The sequence below is a fragment of the Mauremys mutica genome, chromosome 11 (genome assembly GCF_020497125.1).
Source record: "Mauremys mutica isolate MM-2020 ecotype Southern chromosome 11, ASM2049712v1, whole genome shotgun sequence".
NCBI classification, from domain to species: domain Eukaryota; kingdom Metazoa; phylum Chordata; order Testudines; family Geoemydidae; genus Mauremys; species Mauremys mutica.
The window spans coordinates 55,573,670-55,595,599 of NC_059082.1; the positions used below are offsets into that span (position 1 = coordinate 55,573,670).

Here is a 21,930-nt window from a genome sequence, read left to right on the forward strand (position 1 = left end):
GAAGGGATATGGAAGAGCAGCAGAGCTGGGGAGGGGCAGAGGGAGAAGGGGCAAAGCAGGGAGAGGACAGTGAGGGGGAGCACGTAAAGGGCCGATGGGTGGGCAGCAGAGGCAACACATAACCAGCCGTCGCTTGGCATCTTTCTGCACTCACCAGCCACTGCAGCTCGCCGCCAGTACCAGCCAGAAACAGAACAGGAGGCGGGGCCCTGCTGGCCGGGAGCCGGCACGCAGCCAGGGCTGCGCTGAAGGACCAGAAGGGGGAGCAGCCAGCCCAATGGGCTGCATCTTTGCCCCGCCATCAGCCTTGCACACCCATCCCCATTGTCGGCCCCTGGACACCCCCCTCTCCCCCCTTTCACCACTTAGAGTTGTAGAAGAAAATCTCTGGTCACTGAGGTTCATTTTTAATAAATCTTGTAATGAGTAGCCTGACTGCAATCCAGAGCCAAATAATGGAAAAGCAGATATGAGATTAAGTCAATGAAGATTTGAAGAATAGGAATATAATTAATGCCAGTCAACATGGTTTGATGAAAATAGATCTTGTCAAATAAGCCTGATTTCATTCTTTGAGGAGATTACAAGTTTGGTTGCTAAAAGTATAAGTATGAATGAGGGTTGATATTATGAGTTTGCCGAGGTGCCATTTAGATATTAAAAGTGTAATATAACAAACTAGATTTGCCAATTTTATAAGTGTTATAGCCAATATCAGAATGAAATTTAATTACGTTACCCTCTTTTTATTGAGTCTAGGGAGATTTAGCTTAGTAATGTTAATGCTAGGTTCTTCTCAGGGCAATTTTTACGTGGGACAGTATTTCTAAAATCAGGATGTTTGGTTATTCTTAACCAATCAACAATTTATTAATTCACCCAGAACTATATCCATCTACAATGAGCAGTTCAGTAAAACTTTGGTACAACCAATGTTTTAGGCAGTAACTGGATACAAAAGATACAGTCTTGCAAGCAAATGTCATAGACTAGGGGTTGAGGCTCAGCTGTTCTAACACATAACAATACAAATCACCAAGATTTCTTCTTATATTTGCTTATGATCTTCAATCTTCAGTTCTTTAGTATCTCTACCACATTTATTATACTTCCAGTATTCCTTCAAGGAGTAAGGATACACTTGTTTTAAAGGCACTTTTAAGGATGTTTTCCCTGCTGTTGAATGGTTTGGTCTGAAAGAGACAAGTTTAAAATATCAAGCAGTTGCTTAAAGTTATTGTTTTATTGTGTGTTGCTTTAAATCTCTTAGGTTAGTTTGCTTAGACTTACAAAGGAGAGCATGCAGATAGCATTAGTTAAAATTCAAAATATGATTTCTTGAGGTCTCACTAAAAAGTGGAGACTCATTAAAATAATTTTCAGTTATTTATATTAAAGAACAGAAGGCGAAATACAATCTTATTTGAAATCTCACCACTTCTTTAGGGCTTACAATAGCACAGGAGACATTGTCCACCTATGAAGAGCCAGTTTATTCATAAAGGCATACAAATGTTCAGCTTCTAATTTGGGGTGAAAGGCATAATGGCAGGATGAAACAGATTCTCCATGGTATATTTGATTCATAAGGCAAACAGATTTGGAATGAAAACATGTGAACTGGGCTTCTTGGAGTAAACAGGAAATGTGTTCCCTGACATAACATGCTATTTGTGACTGGTTTAAACTCACAGCTTCCCTGATCATCTCTTGATTGAGATTCACTTACAGAATGCAGTATGCCACCTTGCATAGGAAGGCAGGGTGTTACTGTGACCCAAGGACCTCGTGATGCCAACTGGCAGAGGGTTCTGGGCTTCTGCCAATCAGAAGTGACAGCACCTATGGGGGAACGCCAGATGGCGGCAGCTAGCCAGAAGGAATTACTGCTAAACTTGAGTCATAGAATATCAGGATTGAAAGGGATCTCAGGAGGTCATCTAGTCCAACCCCCTGCTCAAAGCGGGACCAATCCCTAGGCAGATTTTTGCCCCAGATCCCTACATGCCCCCCTCAAGGATTGAACTCACAACCCTGGGTTTAGCAGGCCAATGCTCAAACCACTGAGCTTTCCCCCCCATCTCCCTGAAAAGCATTGGGATTGCGCAAACATTTTTTAAAAGAACAATGAGGACTTGCTGCCTCTGCACCGAAACTATGACTGCCCTATAAATCTGCAACCTAGGGTGAAGATCCCTTATGGACTGATAAATGCAATATCCGAGCTTGAACTGGCAACCCTTCATGAATACATCCATGAAAACCTGGCCAAGGGCTTCAACTGGCACTCCACCCCACCAGCAGAGGCTCCAGTCTTTTTCATCAAGAAAAAGCGTTAAGAAAAAGGACGAAACACTATGCCTTTGCGTAGATTGGTGGGCTCTAAACCATGTAAAGATCTGAAACAGCTTGTGACGGGTTGGATCACAGAAGCCTCCTTGGGGCTGCCAACTGATGTGCCAAGACTACTTCTGCCCCTGCTTTCCCTGCTAGCTTGGGACTCCAGAGCCCTGCCTGGCTGTGCCAGACACACTTGCTGGCCACAAATACAGGCCCAGGTCTGAACCGCATCCCACAAACTGCAAGCTTAACTGAAAGCAGCTTAAGAAGTCTTTAACACTCAGATGCCCAACTCCCAATGGGGTCCAAACCCCAAATAAATCTGTTTTACCCTGTATAAAGCTTATACAGGGTAAACTCATAAATTGTTCGCCCTCTATAACACCGAAAGATATGCACAGCTGTTTCCCTCCCCACCACCCCGGGTATCAATGCATACTCTGGGTTAATTAATAAATAAAAAGCGATTTTATTAAATACAGAAAGTAGGATTTAAGTGGTTCCACGTAATAGCAGACAGAACAAAGTGAATTACCAAACAATAAAATAAAACACACAAGTCTATGCCTAATACAGTAAGAAAACTGAATACAGATAAAACCTCACCCTCAGAGGTGTTCAAGTAAGCTTCCTTTTACAAACTAGTCTCCTTCTAGTCTGGGTCCAGCAATCACTCAGACCCCCTGTAGTTACTGTCCTTTGTTGCAGTTTCTCTCAGGTATCCTGGGGGGTGGAGAGGCTATCTCTTGAGCCAGCTGAAGACAAAATGGAGGGGTCTCCCAGGGGTTTAAATAGATTCTCTCTTGTAGGTGGATTACCACTGCACCCCTCCCACCCCCGTATAGAATTCCAGCTCCAAGATGGAGCTTTGGAGTCACATGGGCAAGTCACATGTCTATGCATGACTCAGAACTTACAGGTAGCAGCCATGGTTCACATGCGACCTTGTACGTTCTCATGTAGACTTCTTATATGGATTGGAGCCTTCCAAGATCCATTGTCCGTTAAGTGCTTCTTGACAGGGCACTTAACTTGCAAATTCCTTTCTAAAGAAGCTGACCAAATGCCTTACTAAGGCTGTTTAAAATCAAACAAGTATACAGCCAATATTCATAACTTCGACTACAACAATGACACATGCATACAAATAGGATTAATATATTCAGTAGATCATAACCTTTATAGAGATATGTTACATGGCATATGTAGCATAAAATATATTCCAGTTGTTTCATATATACATTCATGAGCATATTCCCATAAAGCATTATGGGGTGCAACGTCACACGGGTATCCTCTGCCCTTAATCTCAGAATTAGAAGATCATGTGCAGTCTGCCAAAATTTTCAACTTAGTGCACATCATGTCAGGGGACGAATAGAAGACCACATGTCAAACCTGCCATGAGCACTTCAAATTTTAGTAATGCCATTCAGGTTGACCAATGGTCCTGCAACCTTTCTCAACACTTTGTGAATGACACATATTTAGAGACATCCTGGATCAGTATGTAGTCATCTATCTATCCTGATATCTAAAAACACAAGTATGTCTGTCTTGAGCATTGTTACCACATTCTTTCCATCCTGGAAAGACTACAAAAGCATCGCCTGTTCACAAAGTTGGGAAAATGTACCTTTGACCAGTCCTCTACAGAATTTTTGGGTTACATCCTCCCCACAGAGGGTGTTAAGATGTACCGCCAGAAGGTGGAGGCCGTCTGTCAATAGACTCTGCCCTGGTCCTGTTGGGAGTTACAGCACTTCCTGGGCTTTGCTTCTTTTACCAGTGATTCATCCCAGGCTTCTCAGGGCAAATAGCACCCATAACCAACCTCCTCCGTAATGCCGCCAAGTTTGTTTGCACACCTGAAGTTCACCATATTTTCGAACAGCTCAAGACTGCATTCACCAGCACCCCCATTCTAGCACACCGGGACCCAGGCATTCATAGTGGAAGCTGATGCCTCTAATGATACTCTCCCAGAGGCATGGTCCACAGCAAATCTGACGCTCTTGAGCCTACTATTCCCAAAAATTTACCCCTCCTAAACAGAATTATGAAATATTGGATAAAGAACTACTTGCAATTAAATCAGCCTTTGATGAGTGGCACCATCACCTCGAAGGAGCCTGACACTCAGTGCAAGTCTTTTCGGACCATAGGAACCTTGAATATCTGTGGAAGGTTCGGGCCGTGAACCAAAGACAGCTCAGGTGGACATTATTCTTCTCTCGGTTTGACTTCATCATCACCTCTCGCCCAGGTACCAGGAAAGGAAGAGCTGACGCCTTATCCTGAAAGGAGGAATGCTACCAAGGGTGCACAGATCCAGCCAAGAACTACTGTCTCCTAAAACCTTGCAACTTCCTCAGTGCCACAATGCACCAAGACTTGCTTGATCTAATTCAGTCCACACAAACAACTGGGCTGGAGCCCTTGTGTTAGGACATAGGCCCCATTCACGGCTCAAACCTGCTGTCTGCCAAGAAGGAGCTCATCAGGATGGGCCCGGTAGCCTGTTACTCTTGTGGGCAGTAGAGGCAAATGAAGAGGGAATGCAAATATGTCTGGGTTTGGACAGCAGAAGAGAAGGCTCATATGAAGGCTGCACCAAGTTGATGGTCCTGGTAGGGGTTCAAGAGAAGATACTAGGGCTTGTAGACTCGGATGTGGAAAAATGGTGAAAGCCACCCTGCTGGGTGAGTGGATCACCTTGTGGTGGTGGTGGTGGGGGGGGGGGGGGATGACAGTTTCTTTGCAGTGTGCAAATACAGATGACTGGAACTGACAGTGGGGACCCATACTGATTCGATCATGGTAGCACTGAAAATTGGCATACGCTGTGATAATTGGCCAATATTGGCCTGCCTTTTGGCAAATGGGTAATTATAGAATCATAAAACCATGGGGTTAGAAGGGACTGCAAGGGTCATCTATTCTAACCCCGTGTCAAGATGCAGGATTTGTTGTGGCTAAACCATCCAAGACAGATGACTGTCCAGCCTCCTTTTGAAAACCTTCAGTGAAGGAGCTTCCAGGACCTCCCTAGGTAGTCTGTTTTATTGCCTACTGTTCTTACAGTTACAAAGTTTTTCCTGAGATTTAATCTAAATCTGCTATGCTGTAGTTTGAACCCATTGCCTCTTGTCCTGCCCTCTGTGACAAAAGAGAACAACTTTTCTCCATCTTTTTTATGGCAGTCTTTCCAGTATTTGAAGACCACTATTATGTCCCCACTTAATCTCCTCTTTTCTAAACTAAACATACCTAATTCCTTCAGCCTCTGCTCAGATGGCCTGCATTCCATCCCTTTGATCATCTGTCTTGCTCACCTCTGGATTCCGTCCAGTTTCTCTACATCCTTTCTATACATTGGTGACCAAAATGGGCCACAGTACTCCAGCTGAGGCATAACCAGCTCTGAATAAAGCAGTACTATCACCTCCCATGACTTGCATGCCTCTGTTAATGCAACCTAAAATTGAATTATTTTTTTTTTTTTTGCAACAGCATCGCATTGCTGACTCATGTTGAGGTTGTGCTCCACCACAGCTCCCATATCCTTCTCAGCAGTGCTGCTGCCAAGCCAGTTATCCCCATTCTGCATTTGGTTTTTCTTCCCTAAATGTAGCACCTTACATTTGTCTTTGTTGAATTTTATTTTGTTGTCTATAGCCCAGTTCTCCAATTTATCAAAATCCCTTTGAATTTTAGCTCTTTCCTCCAAAATGTTTGCAGTGCCCCATAGCTTTGGGTCATCTGCAGATTTGATCAGTATGCTCTCTATTCCTACACCCAGGTCATTTTAACAAAGATGTCAAATAACTCTGGACCCAAAACAGATCTCTGTGCAGCCCCACTCGAGACCTCCTTCCAATCTGACATAATTCCATTAATTGTTACTCGTTTGCGGTTGTTTAACTAATTATGTATCCACTTAATGATAGTTCTGCCGAGCCCGCATTTCTCCAGCTTATTTATGAGAATGTCATGTTTGACTGTGTCAAAAGCCTTGCTGAAGTCCAGGTATATTATGTCCACTGCATTCGCCCTATCCACCAAACTATTTACAGTTAATGAACTGACCAGTGCCGCAGCAAAGCCCCATGCAGGTCCCGGCTGGTGGACACCATGGACATAGAGGATCTGGTGAGGAACTCTGAAGACCCCTTGGAGGGGATGTCCTGGAGATCAGGATTGTCCAGAAATAATTATAGATTCTAAGGCCACAAGGGAATATTGTAATAATTTAGTCTGACCCCTGTATAGTATAGGCCAGAGAAATTTCCCAAAATAATTCAGAGAGCAGCTCTTTTAGGGAAAAAAATCCTATCCTGATTTTAAAATTACCAGTGATGTAGAATCCACCATGACCCTTGAATATTGTTCCAATGGTTAATTACTCTCAGTGATAAAAATTTACACCTTATTTCCAGTCTGCATTTGTCTAGTTTCAATATCCAGTCATTGGATATTGTTATACTTTTCTCTGCTAGATTGAAGAGACCATTATTAAATATTTGTTGCCCATATAGATACTTATGGACTGTGATCAAGTGACCCCTTAACCTTCCTGTAAAGGTGTACGTCTGGGGCTCAACCCTCCCCGGGGAGGAGGGGAGCCACACCGGCCTGCTGCTCTTAGTCGCATCCTGTCCCGACTCTTCAAAGCTGATCTACCGTGCACACAGTCACTTAGGGCTCAGGCCTGCTGCTGCAAGGCTGAGCAACAAACAGTTAGTATAGAGGCCCAGGCCCTGGATCCGGGCGGGGCAACAACAGTCAGAGCTCAGGCCCTCGGGTGCAGGGGCTGAGCAATGATACAGCAGTTTAGGGGGCTCAGGCCCTCTATTGCAGGGGCTGAGCAACAGTAGAAACAGTTCAAGGAGCTCAGGGCCCTCTGGAGCAGGGGCTGAGTAACAATACAACAGTTCAGGGAGCTCAGGCCCTCTGGTGCAGGGGCTGAGTAACAATACAACAGTTCAGGGAGTTCAGGGCCCTCTGGAGCAGGGGCTGAGCAGCAATACAACAGTTTAGGGAGCTCAGGCCCTCTGGAGCAGGGGCTGAGCAGCAATACAACAGTTTAGGGAGCTCAGGCCCTCTGGAGCAGGGGCTGAGCAGCAATACAACAGTTTAGGGAGCTCAGGCCCTCTGGTGCAGGGGCTGAGCAACAAACAGTTAGTATAGAGGCCCAGGCCCTAGATTAGGGCGGGACAACAACAGTCAGGGCTCAGGCCCTCTGGTGCAGGGGCTGAGCCCTGGGGTGAGGGGGAAGACTGCCACCCGCGAGTGGGGTGGCAGGGGGGACGCAGGCCCACCCACTCCACTGCGTCCCGGCCCGGGGCCCTAGCAGCGGCTACCACCGCTGACGGTCAGTGGGGATCCTGACCACAACACACTGACATAGGCACTGGTTGATCTGCAGCCTGACTGGGGCCAGCTGCCCCCGGGCCACTTCCAATTTCCTCCTCTGGGCCTACCTGATCCGTGGTGTCCGCTCCCGGGAAGTCCAACAGCATGGGCTCCTCGCAGCCCGGGCTGGGGCGTAGATCCGGCAGTTCCTCGGGGAAGTCCGGCCAGGTCTGCTCCGGGGGTTCCTCGGGGTAACAGCAAGGGAGAGGGGAAGTCTCCAGCGGCTCCTCCTCGTAGATGGCACGGGGAAGCTCCGACGGGTCCTCCCAGTAGCGAGCGAGGGGACGCTCCGGCCAGTCAGGGCAACTGCTCTGTGCTCTAGCGGCTTCCCAGTCCCGAGCCCTCTCGGGCAGGTCTGCTCCCGACGCTAGCTGGGCTCTGACTGAGCTCTGATGGCCGGCTTTTATGCTTCCGGGTCGCCGCCTGACCCTCTGAGGGGCGGGCTCACTGCTCTGTAGCCCCGCCCCTTCCGGTGTCCGGGGCTCAACCCTCCCCGGGGAGGAGGGGAGCCACACCAGCCTGCTACACTTCCCTTTGTTAAAATAAATAGATTGAGTTCCTTTAGTCTATCACCACAAATCATATTTTCTAATCCTTTAATCATTCTCGTGGCTCTTCTCTGAACCCTCCCCAATTTATCAACATCCTTCTTGAATTGTGGGCACCAGAAATGGACAATGTATTCTAGCAGCAGTCACACCATTGCCAAATACAGAGGTAAAATGACTTTTCTACTCCTACTTGAGATTCCCGTTTGTGCATCTGAGAATCGCATTGGCTGTTTCGGTCACAGAATTGCACTGGGAGCTCATGTTCAGATGATTATCCATCACACCCCCCAAATCTTTTTCAGAGTCACTGCTTCCCAGGATAGAGTCCCCCATCCTCTAAGTATAGCCTACATTCCTTGTTCCTAGATGTATACATCTACATTTAGCCATATTAAAATGCATAATGTTTGCATGTGCCCAGTTTACTAAGCAATCCAGATCCTGTTCTCTTCATTGTTACCATGCCTCAAGTTTTGGTTCATCTGGAAACTTTATCAGTGATGATTTTATGTTTTCTTCCTGGTCATTGATAAATTCCATATGACCCAGAACTGATCTCTGTGGGACTCCATTGGAAACAGACCCACTCGATAATGATTCCCCATTTCAAGTTACATTTTGAGACCTATCAGTTAGCCAGTTTTTAATCCATTTAAAGTGTTCCATGTTAATTTTATATCATTCTACTTTATTTAAATTAAAATGTTATGCAGTATAAAGTCGAACACCGTACAGAAGTCTGTTGCATCAACATTATTACCTTTATAACCAAAATTGTAAGCTCATAAAAAAAAATCAAGTTAGTTTGACAGGATCTGTTTTCCATAAACCCATGTTGATTGGCGTTAATTGTGTTACCCTCCTTTTCTTTATTAATGGAGTCCCATATCAGCCACTTCACTATCTTGCCCAGAATTGATGTCCGTCTGAGGGACTTATAAAGACCCAGTTTTATATGGAACCCTTTGTTTCCAAATTTCTGTGTGCTGTCCTATGAATCTCTGTCTTTTGTTCAATAAACGTATACATACTTTTGCTATAAACAAATCGAAGTGGTGTGTGCTAAGCAAAGCTGTGTTCCAAGGTGAACTATTAAGCAGTGGTGTGCTGTTCCTTTGGGATCAGTGGGCCTGGTAATTCTGTGAGTGTCCAGTTGGGCAGGGACTGAAGACTACAGGGGATACTTCAAGGACTCTTGGGTTGGTGTGTGCCTGTCACTAACTTGTAAAGAGAGAGTGGAGCCTGTGGAGGTAGTTGCTACTGTTGCCAGTAGCAGGTGGCATCAGGGCATTGATCCCAGGCAGACACAGACAAGGTTCACTTATGCTAAGAGCAGGTGGTAGCAAGGTTCCTCACAAACCTGGGTACCCCCAGGGAGCATCACACTTGTGTTTAACTTTTTGTGTGACATTGGAATCAAAAAAGTGTCTCAGACCTGGGGAGACTTATAAACATTCTGAAAGAACTCCATGGAGGATATGTGTTATCAATGAGATTGTTCCTAATTCCTGTTTCAGATTCTGGTACAGCAGCCCAAGTAAAAGAAATTGAACTGCAAGGACGCAGCACGCAGACTGCACCAAGCAAAATCCAGCGTAAAGGGTGGTGTCAGGTATGGCGTGGCAGGGAAGAATGCATCCTTGGTGAACTGTTTGGGGCAGCAACAAGTTCGTTGGGAGGCCGTTTCCTGACCCTAACTACATCCCTTAGTTCTGCAGTATTACACAGGTGCAGAGGGAGACACACTGTGCAGTTGCTCTAACCTGAGATGTAGTCAGTAGGGAATTCTTACATTCCTAAATTAAAGAAAAAGAGCAGCACGTACTGGTAGTGGATATTGCTTCCCCATGGGAGGACAGTGGTCGTCAGCCCCTCACTTGTTTACCCCACAGGGAAAAAAGTATTTTCAAAAAAATCTCGTAAGTGATCAGTTTATCAGAATTCAGTACGCTGTGTGTGCAGTAAGATGTCTTGATCAATGACATTTTACAAAATTGCTCTGGAAGTTTGGGTTTGACAAGATGGATAAATATGGCTGCTCCCTACCACTGGTTGCAGCAGTAACTATGGCATGGTTCAGAGGACGTGTGCATGCCCCAGATAGCTAATATTTTTAATAGGATCCCTATGGAAAGAATAGGGACGTGATTTCCACCTCATGTTATTGGGGGAAAGGAGGTGGGGAACAGCAGAACAAGGGTATGTTGATTAGACCAGGGAGCAGAAAGAACATATTGCTGCAGGAACCAGTTTGTGGAAGAATGAACGTAATGTTTGTGTGCCTGCTATATTATCTTCCTTCAGTGATTTATTCTGCTTATTTTCATAGATTTTTAAGGCCAGAAGGGACCATTGCGATCATGTGATCTCCTGTATAAACAGGCTATAGCATTAGTCAAATTTGTAAATTTTACAGTTCCAGCCTGGACTGATTTTAAAGCAAGATGATTGAAATAACTGATTTCAATCATTCGTATAGATATAAACTTGATAACTTGTACATGTCTCGCTCAAGCGGTGACTTACCTTAAGAAATTTCTTGAGTCTTCATTTTTGATATATTAATTTTGTATGATAATATTAGACCATACTTCTTCAAAATATAGTACATGCACCTGTTTCATTGAAATTCCTAGGAGTTTCACCACTAATGGGAACAGGATCAGATCCTATGTAAGGAACATTACTTGAACTAAATTAAATCCAACCACAGAGAGCAGCTTGCTAGACATTTTTTAGAAACCAAACTTTTTCCTTATTAGGTTTATACTTTCAGCAAAATGTTCAGTACTGTGTTATACTGAAATGATACAATATTGCTAGTAATCTATTATCTTGTGAGAGGCCACAACTAACAGTCTCCTTAGGGAGCCACCTGTATGTTTTGGGTTTTTTTTTTATATCATCCTTGTCATCAGCAGTATGCATTTCTTAACTGTTTCTTTCTTACTACCAGACCTTGTATCTGTTCATCACACTTTGCACATTTGGCCCATAATTTTTTAAAATGTATTTATTTATTTTATTATTATTTTGACACTGTCAATAGGTACAGGGACACCTTTAGCATATTTTCCCATAGAGTAGTTTCTCCGATCTAGAGACCTTACAGGCTTTTCCCCTAAAATGTCTAGTAAGATAGCTGAGCAGCCTAGACAGGGTTTCTCAACCTGGGGGTCGGGACCCAAAATTGGATCGCCAGAATGTTTCAAAGGGTCACATGGCAGCTCCCATCCCAAGGAGGTGGCTGGGCTCGTCTCCCTGTTCCAGGCACTACAACCTCTGGGGTCCCAGCACCACTCAGGTTTGGCCCAGATATTGTGATGACAGGAGCCCGGGTAGGCAAAATTTGAATGAGTGACACTGCAACCCCATGAGTCAGGTCACAGCTCCACTCACAAATTTGGTCCAGTCAAGAGGCGGGGCCAAACCTGAGTGATGCTGAAACTCCAGAGGTTGCAATGCCTGAAGCGGAGAGCCAAGCCCAAGTAGCCCCACAGCACAGGAGCCACCACTGTGGGGTGAGTGCTTGGCAGGATCCAACCCCCCACAGGGGACAGGATCCAACTGAAACCACCCCAGCGCCTCCGCCCCCGGACTATTTACTGGGTCACAACAGATCATAAACATTTACAAATGGGTCCTGAGCCCAAAAAGGTTGAGAACCTCTGATCTAGACTTAGTATAGCAGTATATCAGTCCCATCACCATATGGGAACTTTATATCAACTTTATAGTCTGAAGTCCCTTGTTAATTTAGTTTCCTCCTTTGGAGATAGCTGGAATACATCTACATAGAGCTGTTTGGGTGGTGGCTTCTTGCAATTTGACAGAGAACCCTAATGGAGCTCAGTTATATGGCACACAGAGTCTGGACACTAAATGTAGCTTCTGTACTCTGCTTTTCCCTAGTAACTGTGGAAAGGCTGGGAGGAATTTGGCTATAAAAGTAATGAGTTTTAAACTTTGACCAACAAAGCACTTAAGCACATGCTTAACTTTAAGTACAAGTAGCCCTAACATCATTAGTCATTCCTTGGTTCAGGCTATAAAATTTCCTTATGCATTTGAAGTTTATAGTGTGTAATAAAGTTGAGGACTGTACAGAACATAGTTTAAATCCTATTTGTGCTTATTTCATACATGTGAATTGTGCAAAGCATTGAGCTATTGCAACATATTACACTATTTTTCTGTTTAAGTGACTTTGATATGTAATGCGCTTAAGTAACTTGTTATAAATGAGATAAATGGTTGTAAATTTAGATTAAATTGTTAAACAAATCTAATCCTGAAAACAAACAAAGCAACAAACCAGGAGTACCTCGTGTGTCAGTCTGCAACTAGTAGGTTTCTAGCAGTCTGTTCCATTACTTTCTTTTCGGGAAGCTGCTTTTCTCTTGTGAGGTCAAATGATATTTAAAAATAAAGTGAAGATAAACTTCACATGATAGGGAATCCACTGCATCCCTACATAACTGCTTTAATGGTTGTTTACCCTCACTGTTAAGCATTTGTAATTTATTTCTAATCTGAATTTGTCTAGCTTTGAGTTCCAGCCATTGGATTGTCTTATCTTTCTTGTCTGCTAAATTAAAGAGCCCACTGCTATCAAAAATTTCTTCCCCCTTCCTCTTTGTAGGTACTTGTAGACCATGATCAAGTCGCCACTTAACCTACTCTTGGGTAAACTAAATAGATTGAGCATTTTATGTTTGTCACTATAAAGCATGATTTCCCAACCTCGATTAATACCTTGGGACTCTTTTCTGCATCCTCTCTAATTTTTTCAACATCCTCTTTGAAGTGTTCACACCAGAACTGGACACAGTATCCAATCATAGGCTCCCTATTGACAATACAGAAGTAATGCTACCACTCTGTTCTTACTTGATATTCCCCTGCTTACCCATCCAAGAATCAGGTTCGTGCTTTTAACCAATGCATTGTGAGCAGGATGGCTAATGTAGAGACACTGCACCATTGCTGCTTACATTGGTGCAATCCGTTTGATTCAACTCTATAGTGCAAATGCAGTCATTGCTAATACTTGTAACAATTCTTCTTCTTCTTATTCACTCCCTGTGGAGCATAAGGCGCCAACCACTCTCCTCCATTCATTTTGTTCTTGAGCGAGACAGAAAACTTGTAACAATATTAGATAAAATTTCAGATGGGAGAGTATTTTTAAGTTAATGGTATCCCTTTAAACTTAGGGAAGGAATATTTTTCCAGTTACATTTGAAAGTTTATATCTAATATGCATGGATATAACATTGTAGGAAGCATGTGATAATTACATACTTAGTGTGCTAATAACAGAAGAAAGATGTGATTTGTTTGTTTCTTTTTATAGAAACCTGTGCAGATTAAAACAGAAAGTGGCTCTAGACTCTGCATTTCACCCCCTCCGGAGTACTCTGATGATTTTGAACCTTACGAAAGCTTGAATATGGAGACAAACGACTATCATATTAATTGCTCCCAGGTACAGATTGATTTCTGCTGTGGCATTGTTCATGATCAAATGTGAGTCTAAATGAAAGTGGACTCAATTGCCATAGTTCTGGCAGTATACCAATACTCACTAATTCAAGCGAACCCATTATAATGTATATGGCTAACTAGAGTATTTGGGAGTGGGTAAAAGTGACACCAGAAGGGTCAAAAATGAAAACATCTAATGTATCATTTAAAAAGCATCAGTTTAATCTAATTGCAGTCTACAACACTAAAATAGTTAAATCATAATTGTATGTCTTTTGCATGGTGTCACTTCAAGGCAGAATTAAGGGTTCTGCTGAAGGAAAGCTTTCAGCCCTTAGAGTGATTGTCCACAAAGATTCCACTCTCCCAATTTTTGGGTCAAGGGCAAACTTTGTCAGTGATGATTTTATGTTTTCTTCCAGGTCATTGATAAAGATGTTAGTAGTTGAGGACTTTATAGAATTCTTCGCCATATAATTTTGACCGGTTTCCACCCCCATCCACCTTCTGGTTTATGTCCTACCCCATGTCTTCTATTTGGACCTGCACACTTTTGGTGTGGTTGGCCATTTTAAAAAAATATTTATGGGGAACTTAGGGTGATTTGTATGTGTGGTTTTTTACATATTAAGGTTAGAAGAAAATAGGGCTTTTATACATTTTTAGAGAAAAATAATTTTATAGGTTTTTAGATAATTTACAAAATAAAAGGATTATCACAAAGTGGTAAAGGAAAAATGTCAGAAAAGAGAGTTTTAAAACTGCACTAAAGGAATGAGTTTTAAAACACAAACATGTTAACAAATCTCTTTAGAGGAAAAATAATCTTTATTTATTTTTTGAAATAAAGGTTATGATGCTGGCCGACCAGGACTGCCTGCTCTTGCCATGGCTTTAGGCCTCAGCCGAGCACTGACAAATTAATCACTGGAAACCAGTCTGCTTCACCTGTGTACTAGTATGGTTATGATGGGTATTGGACTTATAACAATGTGTTTGGTGTTTAGACTTTAGAAAATTCTTGTAAGATGCTGCCTGCATTAACCTCACTTATAATATCTTTATCACATGTTATAAGGTAGTATTTAAATTTTTGCTTTGTATCTGTAAAACATATTTGCTCTGAACTGAGTCAGGAGGGATCATCTCCTGCCCATCAAGAAGGCCTATCAAAACTAAATGGGCCATTGTGGGACCTCACAATACAAAGACTTGGTTAATTGCCCCTTTAAACCCATGAAGAGGCTATGTGCAAAAGGGCTTGTCCCATCAGCATGAATTCTGGAAAAAAGAAATAAAAATAGCCGACAAGAACATTTTTCATCTTTTGTTGTTTTGACTCTCACAGGGCCAGAGCTATGAAACAGAAACAAAGATACATAGGGTTAACCTGGGTTAGCCCTAAAAAATAACTCTGTCAGCTTTTGAAACCAGAGACTGTAATTCATTTGTGTATATATGTGTGCCTGCTTTAACTTTGTAATAACTCATTCATTTCTTTTCTTAGTTAATAAATCCTTAGATATTTACTATAGGGTTAGCTACAAGCATTGTCTTTGGTGTGGGATATAAGGTAGAAATTGACCTGGGGTAGGTAACTGGTCTGTTAGGACTGGAAGTAACCTGATTATTTTGTAATCTTTTGTGAAAAGTGACCATCTATCAGTGCTTAATTTGTGCCAGGGCTAAGCACTGGCACCTCTAGATTTGGCAGTTCATAACCTCGGCACATCTGGGCTTGCTGCATCAGTTATGAATGTAAAAATTTGTTTGAGCCCCGGCATCTCTTTCGTTACAAATTAAGCACTGACATCTATCATATAGTCCAGCCTGCTTGAGTGGCAAAATAGACTGGAATGCTCATGGGGACTGTCTGTGACTCCATGGTAAAACTGTTATAGTGATTTAGGAGTTCACACTTGTTACTGGGTTGGTGATATCTGATTATAGAACATACAACCAGTTTGGGGTCTCTGCTCTGCTTCTTGACAGTCTGCCCTGAGGTTGGCACTCACAGCCGTAAGCAAATCCAGATAGTATGACAAAAGTATTAAATATTAGTTTTTAGAAAAAGATGTTCTTTATGCATTTAGGTTATTTTGAAATAAAGTCTGAAAAATAATTGTATGTCTTTTGAAATATGAAAATATGCTTATGAATGTGAATATGATGTAACTGGAATATGCTTTACGCAAAAGGTCTCTTGTAAGGTATCATTACAAAGCTTATAATGTACTGAGTGTGTTCATCCTATTTGTTTGCATGTATTATTTCTATGTCTGAAGTTAGGAGAATAAGATATAAACTTGTATTACTCATGTAAACATATTAAGTGGAAGCCATTAAGGGTACTTCAGAATCAATGAACTGTAAATGGCTCTGTTTACTTGCAAACCTTCCTGTGTACGTGTAGGCCAGCCCAGGAAGAATGGAGGCTGGGGTCTCACAGGACATGTGACCATGTCACATGATACTGGAATCCATCTTAAATCTGGTTCTTTTCCATTTAGAAGGAGGAGTGGGGTGCCAAACAGAGATGAAAGTTTCCCACCTTGTGCCAAAGCTATAAAAGGGGGTGGAGCAGGACAAAGAGAGCCCTGTCATGAGAGAGCCCCTGCTTACCACCTAAGATGTCTGCTGGAACTAACAAGGACTGTACCGGGGAAAGGATTGGGCCCAGACTAGGAAGGAGTCTAGTCTGTGAAAGAAGCTTATTGGAACATCTCTGAGGGTGAGATATTACCTGTAATCAGTTGCTTAATGTATTAGGCTTAAACTTGCGTGGTTTTGCTTTATTTTGCTGGGTGACATACTTCGTTCTGTCTGTTATTACTTGAAATCACTTAAATCCTACTTTTTATACTTAATAAAATCACTTTTGTTTATTAATGAACCCAAAGTGATTAATGCCTGGGAGAGAAAACACCTGTGCAAATCTCTCTATAAGTGTTATAGAGGGTAGACAATTTATGAGTTTACTCTGTATAACCTTTATATAGAGTAAAACAGATTTATTTGTGGTTTGGATCCCATTGGGAGCTGGGTGTCAGGGTGCTGGAGTCAGGTAACCTGTAGAGCTGTTTTCACTTAAAGCCTGCAGCTTTGGGGGCATGACCCAGACCCTGGGTCTGTGTTGCAGCAGGCTAGCATGTCTGACTCAACAAGGCAGGGTTCTGGAGTTCCAAGCTGGCAGGGAAAACAGGCTCAGAGGTAATTTCAGCACATCAGGTGACAGTCCCAATGGGATCTCTGTGACGGATCCTGTCACAGGGTTAAAGTTACTCCAGGGGTCCGTTTGGCTGCATAGAGGCTCTAATGACTGCCAATGCTAGGTACCCTGTGGACAGGGTAGGCTTGAAGGTATTTAGTATTTCTGCTGGTAGTCGTGTCAGTAACCAGGAAAACCTCTCTTTGGGCAGTTATTGGTTTTATAGATAATGATGCCATCAGTGGCAATTATGCTAAAAACCCTTTCAACTTTAAATATTATGACAATAATTTTGTGGCTTTATATGTGGATGGCAAGAAGGTGCCGGCTAAACCTCTATAACCTGATTTTGAGAACGGGAACTGTGTGAGGGAGTACATGCAACTCATGCAGGCAACTGGGAAATATGTAAAAGACGGAGTGCTCTTGTTCCATTGTGGTGACTTTGCTCCCACTGTATACCTTCAGCCTGACCAGGAATACCCTGATCGTTATTCTCTGATTAAAACTGGAAACCTAAGAGCAGAGATTTGTTTTTCTAGGACATTGCCCTCTACAGTCAACATGACAGGGTATGGGGTTTTTGATAACATACCCGAGGTTAATCACAGAAGGAATGTTCTGTTTGATTCTATTGATTATAAACAGCATGTAGTTAACACATTTTTTAATCTAAGGATGCTTCTTTAGATTTTTTTCCCTAGTGACCTGCTTCCAAAGGGTTCTGTGTCCAGTAGATCCCTGGGACTTGTAAACACAACTCCCTACAATTTACCCAGGGAACACTGGCTAGCCCTCTACTTACCCAGTCATGGGCCAAGAAAGTTCTTTGACTCCTGTGGATTTTCCCCAGACAGTAACTTTTTTCCTAAATCTTTCTTGCCTTTTTTTAAACCAGAGACAGCTACAAGACCCCCTTGCTGTTACCTATGGATATCATTGTATATTCTGTTTAAAGAAATGTAGTAAGGGTTTATCTTTTGATCAGATTTTAAAATTGTATACAAGTGATTTACCAGAAAATGACCACATGGGGGTGCACTCTGTAAATGGGAAAAAGTCAGACATGTCCGGACATGCCCCAAACATGTTTTAGCATATCCAGACTTGTTTGTCATATTGCAAGTATAAAGATGTGCATCAATAAAGCAACCCCACATATTTGATTCTGTGAAGTGTACAGATGGCCTGGTCTCTACAGGCTAATGTGTAATGAAGGCTCTGGATCAGGGGCGGCTCTAGACATTTCGTCGCCCCAAGCAGGGCGGCATGCTGCGGGAGGCGCTCTGCCGGTCGCCAGTCCCGCGGCTCCGGTGGACCTCCCGCAGGCGTGCTTGCGGAGGATCCACTGGTCCCACGGCCAAAGCCGCGGGACCAGCGGACCCTCCGCAGGCACACCTGCGGGAGGTCCACCGGAGCCGCCTGCCGCCCTCCCGGTGACCGGCAGAGCACCCCCCGCGGCATGCCACCCCCAGCACGTGCTTGGCGTGCTGGGGCCTGGAGCCGCCCCTGCTCTGGATGCATGGGGTTGTTTAGAATCAGGGTTGTTATCCCATCTGTGGTATGTTTGCTGCTTACCCCCACCCTTGCTTCCCCTGGAAACCATAGATGCTTCAGGGATTCTTGTAAAGCTAACTTTGCCCTTTTTAAAAGCTGTTTCCTGCTATCTTTCTTGTTGCTGTTGTGCATCTTGTTGGCTAAGATTTGATGAGCCTGCCAAAGTAAATGAATAAAATGTTTTGCATTCCAGTTTAAAACAAAAGCCTATATTAAAGTGTCAGAGATAGGGACAGGGCATTAATGTAAACGGAAAGCCCACCATCTTTTTACTAATTTTCATTGTAATTTAATTTTAAGTAAGACAAAACCAACGTTTAAAAAAAGGAGGGAAGAAACTTTCTTATCTCTATAAAAGTAGCACACTAAATTCACAGCCTTTATATTATACAAAGCTACCTATTCTTAGTAATGGCAACCATGTTTAACCCCATTTAAGCCATGTATATATATTTCGATTAAAAACAAACTTTAAAATAGTTATTTTAAAAAAACAACCAAAATTCAAGCTCTCATAAGCCAGAAGCACTTTATATATGCAAAACCCTGATTGTTTTAATACTGTTTATTATGTTGTTGCACAAATAAAGTGGGTGGTGGCTCCGTTTTAATGGGGTCACCAGGGCTGGCTTAGACTTGCTTGGGCCTGAGGCCAAAGCTCAAGTCTGAGGGCTTCAGCCTTTGGTGGTAGGGCTCAAGTTACAGGGCCACTGCCTGGGGCTGAAGCCCTTGGGCTTCAGCTTTGGCCCCCCGACCTAGGGAGGTGAGGTTTTGGCTTTGTCTCTCCCCCCCCTGCCCCCGCCCCCGGGGTGGCAGGGTTTGGGTGGGCTCAGGTTTCGGTCCCTCCCCCTCCTGGGGTCCTGTGGTATATTTTGTTGTCAGAAGGGGGTTGCAGTGCAATGACGTTTGATTGTTCTATAGTGACGTTTGCCCCTGTGTTTTAAATAGCATTTTATTGTAAGCCCGCTATATTAAGGCTTTTTATATTATACCCTGGCATTCTTTACCAGTAGAACAGTTTTTGCGTGGTACTTTAAATGCAAGCAAAAACTGTTTTTAAAAGGAAAGGGTAGCGTATCTTAAACATTTTTATTTCACTAAACCTACAAAATATCTCTAAAATAGGTCTTTTTATTATGTTACGTCTCAGTCAAAAATGCCTAATGCTGTATTTTCATGTTACACTTTTCATAGTTTATTTGATATAATTAAAAATTGTATGTTAGCAAAAGAACATGACTGTTTTAAACTGAGGGGGAAAAAGAGTGAGATAAGTGGGTAGGGGGCAGATGTTGGGTTGTTTCATCAGATAATCACGTGGGGGTGGGGGAGAGGTATGTTTCCTCAGATAAGGGCGAGTTGGATCAGACTTCATCTTGGGCCAGGTATACACTATAAACTTACATCAGTATAACTATGTCGCTCAGGGGTTTGAAAAATCCACACTCTGGAGCAATGCAGTTATACCAACCTAATGCCTGGTTTCTTCTGTCAACATAGCTACTGCCTCTCGCAGAGGTGGATTAACTACATGGGAGAAGCTTTCCTGTCAGTGTAGTATTTTCTTCACTGAAGTGCTACAGCAGTACAGCTGCACTGCTTCAGAGTTTTAAGTGTAGACCTGCCCTTAACCATTCATACAATTAGAAAAGTATAGCTTCATGGCAAAGGTGCCTCTTTGCTGCAAAATGCTGCTTTCTTAGCATTACGTTTAAATCCAATATAAAAGCATGCTAACAAAAAAAAGTATTTTGTTGCAAAAGTTATTAGAAATAAAGCTAACAGCTTCAGATTAAAAAGGGGAGGGGGGAAGTGTTTATCTTATTCCTTCATGCAGTTACTCAATCCACATGTCAAGTATCAGAGGGGTAGCCGTGTTAGTCTGGATCTGTAAAAGCAACAAAGAGTCCGGTGGCACCTTATAGACTAACAGACGTATTGGAGCATGAGCTTTTGTGGGTGAATACCCACTTCGTCAGATGCATCTGACGAAGTGGGTATTCACCCACGAAAGCTCATGCTCCAATACGTCTGTTAGTCTATAAAGTGCCACAGGACTCAATCCACATGGCTTTTTTCTTTTTTAGACTTTTATTGTAAATGATGGGAATATTACGTTCACCCCAAAAATCTTCACATTTTACAAAGGATATCCTTCCTATAAACCCATTACAAAGTTTAAATTAAAGACCTCCTTACAGTTGTGAATAGGTGCTAATTTCCAATAAATATAAAAGTCTATAAAATACATTACTTTAAGTAAATAGAATAAGGGAAATTGATATAAAGGTTAGACATAACGTTCATGAAGGTCTATCATTTTTAAAGACAAAGGCTAAAGGCATTATGCAAAAAAAAGGTAATTTAACTCCTGGTACAAAACTAAAAACAAATAAGGATGTTCACTACATTTACATATTTTCTGTAAATAAAGAAATCTACACTCATGCTCCTTTTTGATTGGCATTTCAAAAGTTTGTTTGTTAAAACTTTACTTGGTTTAACAGCATTTAGATTAAAAAAAAAGGAAAGAAAAAGTGTGGGGAAAAATAACACTTTTTACCATAGATAAAGCAGCAAACTGTTTTACATAAGCTAGTATTTCTTTTAAGTTAGCCTGTGTGTGTTTTCTATAAAGTGTGTAATTCTAAAGCTTTCTTTATAGTTTACAAGTAATAAGTTTTTAGAGATGTTTTCCTTTAGGCAAATCTTTAAAAAGCAAGCCAACACTTGTTCTACAAAAACTTGTGTTATGCAGTGTTTGTTGGTCGATAGCTACACCTCAGTGGTCATGTGGGACATCCTGATTGGTTCAGGAAAATGTATTCTATGACATAGATATAGAACAGCTTCTGATTGGCTCAGCAAGACATGGTTTGCCCCAGTCTGGCTGACCGCAGGATTGTTGGCATTTCACTAGAAGTCACCTCAGGGGTGAGGTGCTCTTCTCTTCTCTCTGCCATATGCACAGTGGCACAGGCTTTCTTGATGCTTTAAAACTTACTCTCTCCCTTTAATTTTTCTCTTTCTGTAACAGGCTAAGAGGTTTTGCTTTTCTTGCCTGTTCTATCTCACTTTGTCTTATTTATTTTCTCTAACAATACATGATCTATTCTTTATTTCAAAAGACATATAATTATTTTTCAGACTCTATTTCAAAATAACCCAAACATACAAAGTATTTTTCTAAAAACTAATTTTTAATACCTTTATTTTAAAAAAAGTATAAAAATTGTTCTTCCTCTAAAAAGACCTGTTAACATATTTGTGTCTTACAATTTTAGCCCCCTTTTGCAGTTTTAAAACTCTTTTCTGATATTTTTCCTTTTTCACTTTGTGATGATCTGCTTTATTTTGTAAAGTATCTAAAAA

The 21,930-nt window shown here is 42.3% G+C and overlaps 1 protein-coding gene across 7 annotated transcripts in view; it reads left to right on the forward strand.

Annotated features, from left to right (window-relative positions):
• Window positions 1–21,930, forward strand: part of LOC123344345 (katanin interacting protein) — a 177,514-nt gene that overhangs the window by 12,939 nt on the left and 142,645 nt on the right. For all 7 annotated transcript variants that reach the window (XM_044980454.1, XM_044980456.1, XM_044980452.1 and 4 more), the window contains 2 exons: window positions 9,824–9,918; window positions 13,663–13,794. In XM_044980454.1, the coding sequence (XP_044836389.1) occupies window positions 9,824–9,918; window positions 13,663–13,794 (227 nt within the window). The remainder of the gene's footprint in view (window positions 1–9,823; window positions 9,919–13,662; window positions 13,795–21,930) is intronic.